We start from the raw sequence: 12,875 nt of genomic DNA, 5'->3' as shown, positions 1-12,875 counted from the left end.
GCATTTAGTTATCTTAATAAGATATTTCTTATTTCCCACTCAATTTCTAACCTTAGCCTTTATAGGTGCATTAGATAAAATGTATTTATCATTATATATTTGTTATATTAGATATATTTTTATATATTTCTTTGTTAAAATTAAAGTTTTTCACACAAATATTAAAATTGACATGACATCAAATAACAAAATATTAAAATATTACGTAAATTATTTGCTATCTTTCCATATTAAGAATTAACAAAATAATCATGTTCTTATTAAACTAATAAATGAGTAGCAATTACCTTTTTGTTCACAAGCAGGGAAAGATAATCATGTTTAGACTATATGTAAGGAATAATACAGTGGAATGTAATTTTCTAAATAGTTCACTAAATACTTTGAATTTTGCAACCTAATGAATTAGTTCATATGTAAATAATGCAGATTTAAAAGATATACTCAGTGTGAATAACTCCATATGAAATATTTCTTCTTTGATAAAAATCTCAATTTTGGGAATGAAAGATTCTCATATAATCTATTCTAATGTTGCTTTCTCATAATTCATATTATCAATGTATTATATATGCACATACTAGACCATTTTTATTTTTAGACTCTCATTTATCATTACTTAATTTTATGTCACATTTTTATAGTTTTGTTGTTAGTATTCATAGCATGAGAACATATTGTACCATTTTATATATATAGAAAGATTCACAGGAAATATTTTAAATTTATTACTACAACAATCCATAAAGTGTATCAGACCCAAAATTAGAATTTGCAATTATTAGGAATCTTAAAAATTTTAACACGCTGGTCTTAGATACTTCTATTAAATGTTTAAGCAAACATTCAGGCTTCTCTTCCTTATAAAGTGATATTTAAGTGGCATTTTCTGGGAATGCTTTCTAAAGTAGCTCGAAATAAAGTAGACCCTTAATAGTGATTATAAAATAATTTTATTCGCCAAATGTTTCTATCAGTGAGGTTTCTGTTGTCCATTATTAGTCAATTTGGTCTTTATCTTTGAGAATATTTTATACACACCGAAACTTCAAAAGAACAAGTCTTTTCACTGCACAATTTTTAGTATGTTTTAAAACCTGATTCCGATTATTTTTCTTTTAAGGTAAGAGGCCCTCCAGCTGCAGGAGCGTTTAAAGAAAGACCAGCCAAGCCCACAGCATTTCGAAAATTTTATGAGCGAGGAGACTTCCCAATTGCCCTTGAGCATGATTCGAAAGGAAACAAAATAGCGTGGAAGGTAAGTCAGACACAGCTGGGAGCGCCAGCTGCACCGCCGAGGCGACGTCTCCCAATGCCAAACAAACTTGGCTGATAAGTAAATAAACTGGAGTGATTTCTCAGCGAAAAGATGATCGTGGGGAAGCTCCTAGAGAAAGCCCCCCTCTGTCAGCCGTCCACCTTGACTAACAATTAAATGATAGCCTGCAAAAAAGAAAATGACAGAGTTGCTTTGCCTTAGAGAATTGTCTGCTGCCCAATTCATCTCTATTTTTATGAGAACCTGGCAGCCGAGCCTGTTTCAGGCAGTCCATCAAATGATGGAACTGGTGGCCGGATCGGGAGAGCAACAGCCATTTATCTCCCCCAAATTTCACCTTCCTGCAGGACACTTCCAAATGGAAGCTTTAATTACCTAAATGGATAGGTCAAGATTGTCTGCTCCCTGGAAATGCAGAGCGGAATACAAAAGAAGGCCGGTTCTCTTGCCGCGCTCTGCTCTCTCCCCGCAGCACGTGTCAGCCAGCGCAGTGGCTGTCATACGTGCCCTGTTAGAGGCTGACCCCGGCCGCTAAAACCATTACAGCAGCGACATTCTTCTGACAAAAGGTTAATTGGCTTCAAAATAAATGTATTGCCTAATGACTCCATTCTAATGTGGCTGTGTTTCTTTCTAAAAGGCTCACTGATGTTATTTGTAAAAACTTGCCAATCTCTTAACTGGAGAAGGCTTTTACATTTAATTTGAAAAACGAGTGCTGATCTCTAACCGGTTTCTGCTGTTTAATTATTTTTGTTATCAACGACTTTGCTCTGGGTGGGGTTTATCAGCTAAAAGGGCTTCTCCGCCTAAAAGCAGAAGAGCAGTCGCCCATGTGTGAGCCGTGCATCAGGTAAAGGAACAGAAAAGAGTTTTGCCAAACATCGTTTAAGCAACTGACACACAACTAAAAAGCCCCACAGTAGTATCTGAAGATCCCGCAGGAACTGTTTGTAATCAGTAACAAATAAATTTATGTTAAAAAAAAGTGGGCAAAATGAAGAATTCATCAAAATAAATAGCTTAGAAAGATTCATTAGAAATAACCTCTTCCTTTCTTTATGGAAAAACTCAAAGAATTGTTCTCATTATTTCTAGTATGTCTTCAAATGTTTTTGTATAATCATCAGACATTTCTAAATCTTGAGCAGTCATCTGACATTCAAGTTATTGAACCTAGAATTACTAGAAATTATTTGGCAAGAGAAATCTGAAGGGATCCCTGTTATTAAATTTTGTCATAAATTTTTTTAGGAGGATGAAGGACGTTATTATCTTCCTTTTAATTGTCTCTATTAAAATGTGAATTTATTAGGTGAAAACGTGCATATGGTGAGAAAGAATTTAGAGCAAGTATAACTAATGTAGATATTTTAGTCTTAACATAAGGACATATTCCCAAAACTTTACTGTAATTTTTGGGTTTATTTATATTTGATTAATTACATGAGTTTTGTGTTCTTTGTTATGTACTGGTTCACACAAGATAACACAGTGGAAGTTCTTAAAAACCTGATTCTTTTTGAATAAAAGAGTATGCCATATTTTTTAATAAAAAGTGACCGGATTTTGGTGTATTAAGTAATTATAGCACATAAAAATTGTATCAGTAAAAAGAACTTATAGATTTATTTTGACCTGTTCAAATAATCGTATGGGTCAAGAGACAAGAAAAAATTCCTCTTGAAAATAATAAAAATATAGGGTGAATCATTTTGCTTTATCTTTGATAATCCAACAGTCAGAAGGGATATAAATGGCTTTTCTTTTTTATAGCTATCTTAATTTTTTTAAGCTACTATCGACTAATCAGTACTATAGTACTGATTCAGCAAGCTAAAAAGTCAGAATAAAGAGGAAGCAATTTATTTGCCTCCACTGGTAGGATAATAGCATATGTTTAAAGAAACATCTTACCCTATAACCTGTAGACTTCTATCTTTTCAAGCTTTGCCAACCACATTTCAGTTGTATTACTATAACATTGAAAATAAAACGTTAAAATTATTAAGCATAGGCTTGTGAACAATCTCTCGATATACTCATATTTATTGCTTGGCGCATGTACTGTGGGGACAATCTGGTCCTTGGTGGGAGCAGAGGACTTCTTCAGGGTGTCATTCCTAAGGACGTGGCCTTGAATGTTGAAGGAAGTAGAGCTCCCTGCCCCCAGCCCCAAACAAACAACTGAAGACCCTGCACTGTACTTCCCCGTGTGTGGACAGAGCACAGGGGCCCTGGTCAAGCAGACCTTTCATCTTCATGTCACAGCTTGCCCCTCACTGAAGGCCCCAGAAGAGCTGTGCTTCCCAGGAAATTCCGGTCCCCTCTCTACCATCCTTATGAAAACCCTAGACCCCAAGGTGGTTTGTGAGTGTCTGAAATGGTGTGCATACTTAAGTGGTAAGAAGGTCCATTTCTTTTATCAGAATTTCCAGAGGTCTGTGACTCTGAAATACTTAGGAATCACTGCCCTGAACCAGGATGAAGGCTGTCGCAGCATCTTAGGCTCATTCTGATCTGTGAAGCAGCTGACAGAGATCCCTGCCCAAATTCCCGTTCTACTAGTTCTGGATTAGCTGACCTGATCATCACCATAGTAGAAATCACCATGTATTCTTGAAACAACAAAAGCAGTCTATGGTAGTATATTATAAATGACTGAATGATGTCAGAAAATAGACGTAAGAGTTAGGGATAGGTAAATGTCTCTGCAAGTTTAAATTTCTCAACTCACATCCTGAAGTGCCATTGTGGTTTGGTGCACGTGAAAATGGTGATTTGTTCCACATGCCAAAACAACAGGGCAGACCGAATGTGGTAATCTGTGCAGCGTAGTCTAGTCCTAATGGCATCGCTAAAGATCAGAGCAGAGTCTAATACGACTCTCTGCAATGATGGAAATGTTCCACATCTGCACTGTCTAATACATTACAACTAGCCATATGTGGCCATCAAGCACTTAAAATGTCCCTAGTGAGACTGAGGAACTAAATTTTTAATTTTAATTAATTTTAATTTAAATAGCCACATGGTTATCATATTACACAGTGCTGCTCTAGATTAAGATAACAGTCAAAAATAAATGCCTGAACCCGCTAGCCAGGGAGAAGACTATAGCTCTGTGAAAATTGTTATTAAAATGAAAACTTAGGACTGATATATGCATTTTTTCTCATGCCTGTTTGTGCTTATCATACATTCCTTGGTAAATATGAAAAAAGTTTTGCAAAATATTTATAGTGAAATTTTGTATGTACTTCTCAGTGGCAAGTTAGTTAGCTATGAAAGATGAAGAGATCTGGTCTAGAATATGAAATCTAGCAGGCAAGCTCTGGCATACTTTTTTATTTTTAAATATGCATTTTCTAAATATAACAAAAGAATTCTTGATTATCAATGGTTAAATCCATTATAAAAGCATGATAATTACATACAAATTTAATGTGCTTCTTTTTCTGCATTTTTCTTGACTCTCCTAGCATTCAGGAAACATAACTTTATTCTGTTGCCGATCTCTTCAATATCTGGAATATACAGGCAACAGAAGCGAAAAAGAACTAACCATGCTGGATAAGTTACAAAGCAGATAATAAGCATGAACAATGGACATTTAAAAATTGTGTTTGAGTTTCCACGTCTTAAATTTCCATTCCTCAATTTCCTGTACTTCTGTAATATGAATCATGCCCCGAGTACAAGGACAGTGTGGGGGTGGGGATGCTGCTCCACCTGAAAGTCTTGCCTCTGGACCTTCTGGAGAGAGAGGAAATGCTATATGCCTGTGCAAAACATTCAGCACATTGTCTCCACCTCTGCTGCCTATGGGGAGGTAAAGCGAGGCATAGCTCTAGAAGGTGGCCCTTTGGTGAAGAGGAGTTTTAAATTGCACTAAAGCCAAACATTACAGCACGAGTCACAGGGGCACATGAAATTATGTGGGAGTTTACACCGCTTTTCTGTAAGCTATCCTTGCACTTCTGCCTCCAGGCATCCTCCATCCCCCTTCCTTCCCCATCGGTTTAAGACAGCCTTCAGGTCTCCTCAGGAGTGTCCCTGTCCCATGTCATCGTCCCCCCACCCCCTGCCACTGCTCCTCCCCCTCCCCTTCCTCCTTCTCCTACCCCTTCCTTCTCCCCCTTCTCTCCCTCCCCCCACTGCACTCCTTCCTCCTCCTCCTGGCCCTCCTCTTCCTCCTCTTCTACTTCTTCCTCTTTCTCCCCTTTCTCTTCCTCACTCCTCCCCCTCTTCCTCCCTCTTTTCTTCCTTTTGTTTGTTACTTCCTAGAATTCACATTTTCCCCTCTAGTTTTTCCAGGATGGATTTTGGAGAAGGAGCCGGCAGCCCATTCTAGTTCTCTATTTTGGGTAGGAATCTGAAATCATTTCAAACTTGACATAATAATCGTTACTTACACACTTAATGGGGAGCACAAATATGAATCATAGGTAGCACTATGAAATTCACTATTTTATTATAAATTCTGATTCCAAACCACTGTTTTAAAATAGTATGGGAATACCAATTATTTTAAAATAACCACTTCAATATAGATCTGGGGAGAAAGAGTTGGAGAAAAATATCGTAGTCCCATCATATTTTTGAAGTAACTATATGGTATTATAAACCTATTGACCTGTTTTGATGAAATAAGATGAAAACAGCTACATCTACACTAAGGTGTCTCTAAATTCCTTTCCTTTATAGGCATTCTGATGCAGTAGATACTGATAGAAATCAGCTTTTTTCATCTAGTCATCATACCATGCTATGTGACAGAATGTGACATGCACTGAGAGCCTTGTTTTCCACTAAATTTCTAACGAAGATGCGTAAGGATGTCCCAGATATTAGAGAGGTTTGAATAAGAAATAGACACTCTATAACTGTCTAGTCAAATCAGTATATAATAAAAACCCTGTTACAAATGCAACTAAAATTGCAAACCTTCAAGTTGTCTTAAAAAAGGAAAAGCTCAAAATGGACTGTATTTGCCTCTAATTCCCCTCTCTCAGCACCTTGTACCCTTCGTCTGTCAATGTTGTGGTGGGCATGGTCCAAAATAGCATAGCTGCCCAGGGCATTTCTGCATTCTTGTTTTGGTATCCTTTACTCAATATGTAAATGATTTCTAGAAGCCAGTTATATTGGAATAAAATTAATGAAGCCAGGACTGATATGCATAGGCAGGTACCGGTGAGAATGGCCTCTCCTCACTGCCAAAAATGTCCTCCCTCACTGGCCTATTGGAGACGTACACAATTGCACCATTAAAGCATACTTCCCCTGAGATTAAAATATTAATTGTAAAGTTACCTGTTGATTAAAATTTGCATCACATGACTTTGTTTTTCTATTAAAAAGGGACTTCATAAATTAATGTTAATTAAGTAACTAAAAACACACTTTTGCATTTTTTTGCCAATGAATTGTATAAACGCATTCATTTATATGTTTATACCCTACTTTATTACTAAAACATTTTAAGTTGTTTTGCAAAGAACTATAAAGTACAGAAAGTTAACATGTATTAAGAAAGATGAGAGAAGATGAAAATTAGATAGGGGCTTACAATGGACCCAAGATCAAGGTTGATAAAAAGTGGCATAGCCTGATGTCTTCTAAGGCAGGGACTTTGTCTGTATTTCCGGTTTGTTCATTCATGTGTCCCAGTGCCTAGAACAGTATCTGGCACAGAGAAGGTGCCCTCTGATAGGTATTGAATGGAGGTAAATCATACTAAAGCTGATGATCTTGAAGTTTTACTTTTCTACACACTGTTTCATGACCAGATCTCTCACTCTCTAGGCCTTTCTTTCCTTGTCAGTCATGACCATCTACTGGAAGACTGGTACGGCCCTTTTGAATTGAGCGCTGTAAGAAATTTTGTATCATGATTACTAAAATAACTGTATTTGAGATGTTCACTAGATACTTCAAAGAACAAATATTCATTAGAAGTTAGCCGTAAAGATCAAGTTTTCTGGTAGCAAAACAGGAAGATTAGCACCAGCAAGTTAGTTTGAATGCACAGTTCAGAGTTACATACAGTAGTTTCAGTGGGTTGAATTTTTACCGTGAAAATGCTCCTTAGATTATATGTAAATGCTATACCCATGACTACGGATTTCTTAAACTTCGGAATGACAAGTTCATTTTTCTTTCTAAATACCTGAAAATATATGTCCAGTTTGAACAATCAGGTAAAGAAAGCACTGTGCGTAAATTAATTGGATGCTTAAGTTGGTTTTTAAAATTTCTACTGATGGGGTCTGGACAATGCCTTCAATTCTGTGTTAACGCACTGGTTGTTAATGCTCGTGTATGACTCTATTCAGAATTTCTTCTCTGGTCTGTTCTCATTCTTTTCTCTTCTTTTCAGTTCTTAGCAGCATTGACATTCATGAACTATAAAAAGCTCTGTCAATGTAACTGTTTTCATTGACATAACTGATGATTTCCTACTAGGAAAAATAGTTATTGAATATAATTATTATTAAAATGTGCACTAATTTTCTTACAATTAAAATCAGCCCCAAACCATGATAGGTCATTATCTGTAAATGCTATTGTGTTTTAAAGTAAGTCGCACTGTGATGTGACACCTGATGCTTTAGCACTCAGTATACTGTTCTCAAAATTCTGTAATTTTGACTAATCATTTAGTCCTTTGGTGTCTTCAATTTCTTAATGTTTCAATTTCTTAAGGAATCAAAAAATTAATATTGTATCTATTAGCCCCCTGCTAAAAACTGACATTGAGTTTTGAAATCTTGTAGGCAAATTTATTTAAGAGCTGAATAATTTGTTTCACATGAAGAAGAATGAATGTTCTCTTGGAATTGTCCTGGGCTTCTGTTTCTTTTGATAACTGCCAAAGCTTGAGTTCAGATAACAGGCCTTAGTAGAATTTGTAAGGCAAATTTTACAACAGAAGTGACAATTTACCTGATTTTTGTACAAGAGAGCTGCCACGTTTCCACTATTAATTCCTCTGTGATTAATTAATAGACAGAGCTTATTCTAGAAGTCTTGAAAAAAATAATCCTCTGGCAATTAATGTGGTGTTCTCTGTTTTTCTGGAGGAGGGGATTGCATGCACAATTAATGCCATTATTTTATTCGGTGTAAATTGCTATGTCTTAAAAGTGTACAGCATGAAAATACAACCATGTATCAGAAATAACTTTAATTTAAATTGGTTAGATGACCTCTGAAAGCTAGATGAAAGATTTTCTGCTGAATGGGCTGGTGCTCCCTGCTGCCTATATAATTTATGTGAGAAATTAGCACGAATAGTTCACTTTTATGGAGCAGTGCTGCTTGTAGCAAGCCTGCAGAAACAATTTTCCCCCAAGCCTCCATCTGTTCTTCAAACTAGGGCATATGCCATCTCATCGAGCTTGAAAGTCAACTGATTTATAACTCCTGGAAAGTGCATAGATTGAAAAGAAAGGTCGACCACTGCTGTGTGACAGTGATTTGGTAGACTAAAGACAATTCACATGACCAGAAGCCCAAGGGAAACAAGCAATGTTGTAAATTTCAGATCCCAGTCCACTGACAACTGGAACAAAAACAAATCACTCTGGTTTTTGAAGTTAAACCAACCCCGCTGTTGAAAAGTAGAAGCAGTCCGGTCTTGGTAGTTTTAGGGTGCCACAGCTAAGATACGGTATTGTCACTCACCACCCCACCAAGAAGTGGGATTGCTGCCACTCTCCCAACGATAAATGTTGCCATTTCAGAAGTATCAGTAGTGTCATCTGTAAACTAAAAATGTGTGTTGGGGACACCAACCGGACTTTGATGATTTTTCTGTATCTGCCCACAGGGCAAATCTCCAGTTCTGTTCCAATTAGTAATTTAATGAATGGTTCCCTCTCTAACTCATCACGTCTTATCCCTTTTCTTTACTGAAGCGCTTTTGAGATCAAAAGTTCTTTGACAGATGACAAATGGAATCAGATTGACGGTATGATAGTAAAGACAAAATCAATGTTTGATGTTTTTATTTAGAGAGGTCAAAGTGTCTCTTTACATTTAAGGCTTCTAGATTTGTAGTTAATTTTCAATGCCCCACAGTTGTGTTGAAGTTTCTCCTTTTCTTTCAGGTAAAATCTAAATAAAGTATTAATAAATGATCATATCGATTTTAATCCATATTTGAGGCAACAATTATAGGAAACTGTATTTTACTTTCATGAAAAAGATTATCCTGACCTTGAAAGATCTGTGGAAAATTAATATGGGTAGGATAATCAATTGAATTCATGTAAAAAAATGTAAATTTTTATCTTTATTATTAAAGTTTTATTCTTAGTATGAAATATATCTGTTTATTTTATAAAATAAGAAAATATTGAAAAGTGGAAGGAATAAATAAATCTCTCACCATTCCACCATCCACTGAATGCAACTGTTAACATGAAAGTATTCTGTCTTATCTTTCTTATCTTTCTTTCACATGGTTGAGATTATAGTGTGTATAATACTTAAAAAAAATTGTCATTGTATGATCTATAAAAATTGTATGCACTTATTCTTAGATCTTCGGATTTTTTTCTAGCTTTAAAGTAATGATTATTATAGAAAATTTGGAAAATTGATTAAAAAATGTACAGAAGACAACATTCATCCTGAGATAACACTTAGTACATTGATGTTTTAGTTCAGTCTTCCTTCTACATGTACGTTTTTTGCTTTGTTGAAATCGTGCTACATAGGATTACTTTTAAGGAACTCAAAGGAACATTCAAGAGCCTAATTAGGAAAGGAGATTAATAATGCACATAACTGCCACAGGAGTATTAATGATGAATAGTTTTCTCCAATTTAACAACAGCAACAACAGAAAAGACTGAAAATAGTTTAATATGCATTTTAAAGTTTTCAACGGTCATTACTCGAGGCCATTGGAAAACACATGCTTATATGTGTCTCTGTATAGCTCTGCTTTAGCAATGGCACACACAGCTTCCCCTTTAGCAGTTCTTACACTATGTGCCGACGACATAAGTGGATTTGTCAGTGTGAACATATTGTTAGTATATTTTTGGAGAACAGCAACAAGTATTTAGAGAAAAGTTTATTAAATATGAAGCACATTTCTTGCTAATGGGAAAAATATAAAAATGGGCAAAGATCATAGACAGAATCATTACGAAACCAATCTCTGCCCCTAATCTAAGACATATCCCTTACAACAAAAGGTCCTACAGAATTTCCAAGATTGCATTCCAGTCTGAATAAGGGAAATCCATAAAACTTCCAAGTCATAAATTCCCACTTCTTGAGTTCTTATTAAGATTCAGCTCTCCCTGTTCATGTATATCTTTAAGAAATTTTATAAAATGCAGGTACGTAGGTTGAATGTTTCTTAATCCTTGAGTATCTTGAAAATATAATTTTTTAACTTTCATATATGAAATTTAATTTACAACTGTTCCCCTCCAAATCTCTGAAGAATGTAATGTCATTGTCTTCCAATACACAGGTGCTGAGAAATGAAGATCAGTCTGATTTTTATGCCTTTGATCTTATTTTTGTTGCTTGTTTTGTTTGACAGATTGGGTAATTGCACTATTTTTGGATAATTAAAATCTGCTTCCTTGTGTAATTTTTCTTTTCATTAATTCTTTCTCTGATATAGTAAGTTTATCCTATCTACTTAACTTGAAACTTTTTCTCAAGTTAGGAAAATTTTCCTCCACAATGTCATAGATTATTATTTTGTCACAAATTTTCTATTTGCTTTCTTAGAATCAATATTATATGTAGACTGTAAACATATTTTATCCTATCACCATCTCCCTCAACATTTTCATCTCTTTATTCATTTTTTCAAAACTTGTTTTCTATTTTCTTTAGTATCAGTTTGTCTGTTACTGCCTCAAATTCAAATTTTACTTCACTGCTATATTTAGCCTTGCAAATCTTTATATAGCTCATTTCTTCACTCATATCATTATATACATTGGCTTAAAAATTATTGTACCAGCAAGTTTATTGTAGAAAATGTTCTGATTTATTCATCTGCATTTTGTAACCCAGATAAGCAAAGATAAAAAATATGAATCAATCATAATCCCACATGCTGAGATAGTCTCTACTAATTTGCTAGTGTTAACTTTCAGACCCTTTTTCCTCTGTATAGGCAAATCTGTAAATGTATGCAAATTTTTAAAAACATTTTACTCATACTTCATAAATTTTTTCTATTAAAGTCATAACTATCTTTCCATGTCAATGAATATGCACTTTAAAAATTATTTTGAGAATCTCTAGAGTGTTCCATAGTTTAACCAATTCCCTGTTGTTGGATGTTAATGTTTTTCTTGGATATTAACATTTTTCCTCAATATTCTGCTATCATCAGCAATATTCTTATCAACATTATCGTATATTTTGTGTATATTGTGTCTTGCAAACGTATCTCATCTTTCCTTGAAGATAGAATCTTTTTCTTTTTGCCTCAGCCTATCCTTCCCATATGGATTTCTGCTCTTCTTTCATAAAGATTTGGCTTCTTGAATCCCTGAGTGTGTCTGTTTCTAAAAATCACTGATTTCTGCTGTAGTGAATTTAAAAGGGCTTCCTCACTAAGTCAATAAGCTGACATTGTGTTTCCTTTTTTGAGCAGGATGTTTATAAAACCCATATATTACTGCTTATTTATCTTTGGTTTACCTTGATTTAGAACTGGCATTTGCTAACATATGGAGCATGCCGTTGTGCTTGGCCTCACTCGCTCTTCCTTGGGGAAAGTGAGCTCTCCTTATCAGCTATACTTAGGTAGACCGCCCAGCTCCTAGCCAATACCCAGTGTCTGTTGTGAATGTGCTTCATCTGATCCTATTTTGTTGGTCTAAAAGAGGATCTTCTGTGACTTCTGATATTAAGACAGAATGGAGTAGGCAAACATCTACAACCCCTAAAATGCGTATATGCCCACCTCTGCTTTCCTCTGCCCTTACCTGTAGCATTTTGCTTGTGGGGCACACTGCTTTCTAGGATGCAATGCCATGTGCTACCAAGGGGTCTCTGTCCCTCATTCCTGTTCGTTTGTTTTCTGAGAGTTGGCTATGAATGGATGCAGGCGTGACATTGATGGGAGTGAGAATAGAAGCAGATAGCACTTTTTCTTAAAAATCAGCTACTTCAGAATTGGCTCAGTGGTGCAGTGGTTAAGTTTGTACATTCCGCTTTTGCGGCCAGGGCTCCACCGGTTCAGATCCCGGGTGTGGACCTACGCATAGCTTGTCAAGCCATGCTGTGGCAGGCATCCCACATATAAAGTAGAGGAAGATGGGCACGGATGTTAGCTCAGGGCCAGTCTTCCTCAGCAAGAAAGAGAAGGATTGGCGGCAGATGTTAGTTCAGGGCTAATCTTCCTCAACCTTTCTTGCTGACACTTTTGTTTTTTCTCCTACTTCAGCCTGCTTATTGTTATGTAAAGAAATAGCAAATTTTACCTTTAAAATAGCCTTCAGATGATCAATCCACATACCTATATATCTACATATTGTGGCAATCCCAAGTGTCAATAAGATGTCACTGACTCCAAAATTCTGCTGTGTATTTTGAAGCATATACT

General features: G+C 35.8%; 1 protein-coding gene across 3 annotated transcripts in view; it reads left to right on the top strand.

Moving 5' to 3' along the window:
* Positions 1-12,875, top strand: part of PACRG (parkin coregulated) — a 503,222-nt gene that overhangs the window by 64,895 nt on the left and 425,452 nt on the right. For all 3 annotated transcript variants that reach the window (XM_046670359.1, XM_046670358.1, XM_046670357.1), the window contains exon 2: positions 1,124-1,258. In XM_046670359.1, coding sequence (XP_046526315.1) covers positions 1,124-1,258 — 135 coding nt within the window. The remainder of the gene's footprint in view (positions 1-1,123; positions 1,259-12,875) is intronic.

This window comes from Equus quagga, chromosome 8 (assembly GCF_021613505.1).
Source record: "Equus quagga isolate Etosha38 chromosome 8, UCLA_HA_Equagga_1.0, whole genome shotgun sequence".
NCBI lineage: Eukaryota > Metazoa > Chordata > Mammalia > Perissodactyla > Equidae > Equus > Equus quagga.
This window is presented reverse-complemented; position numbering and strand designations above follow the sequence as displayed.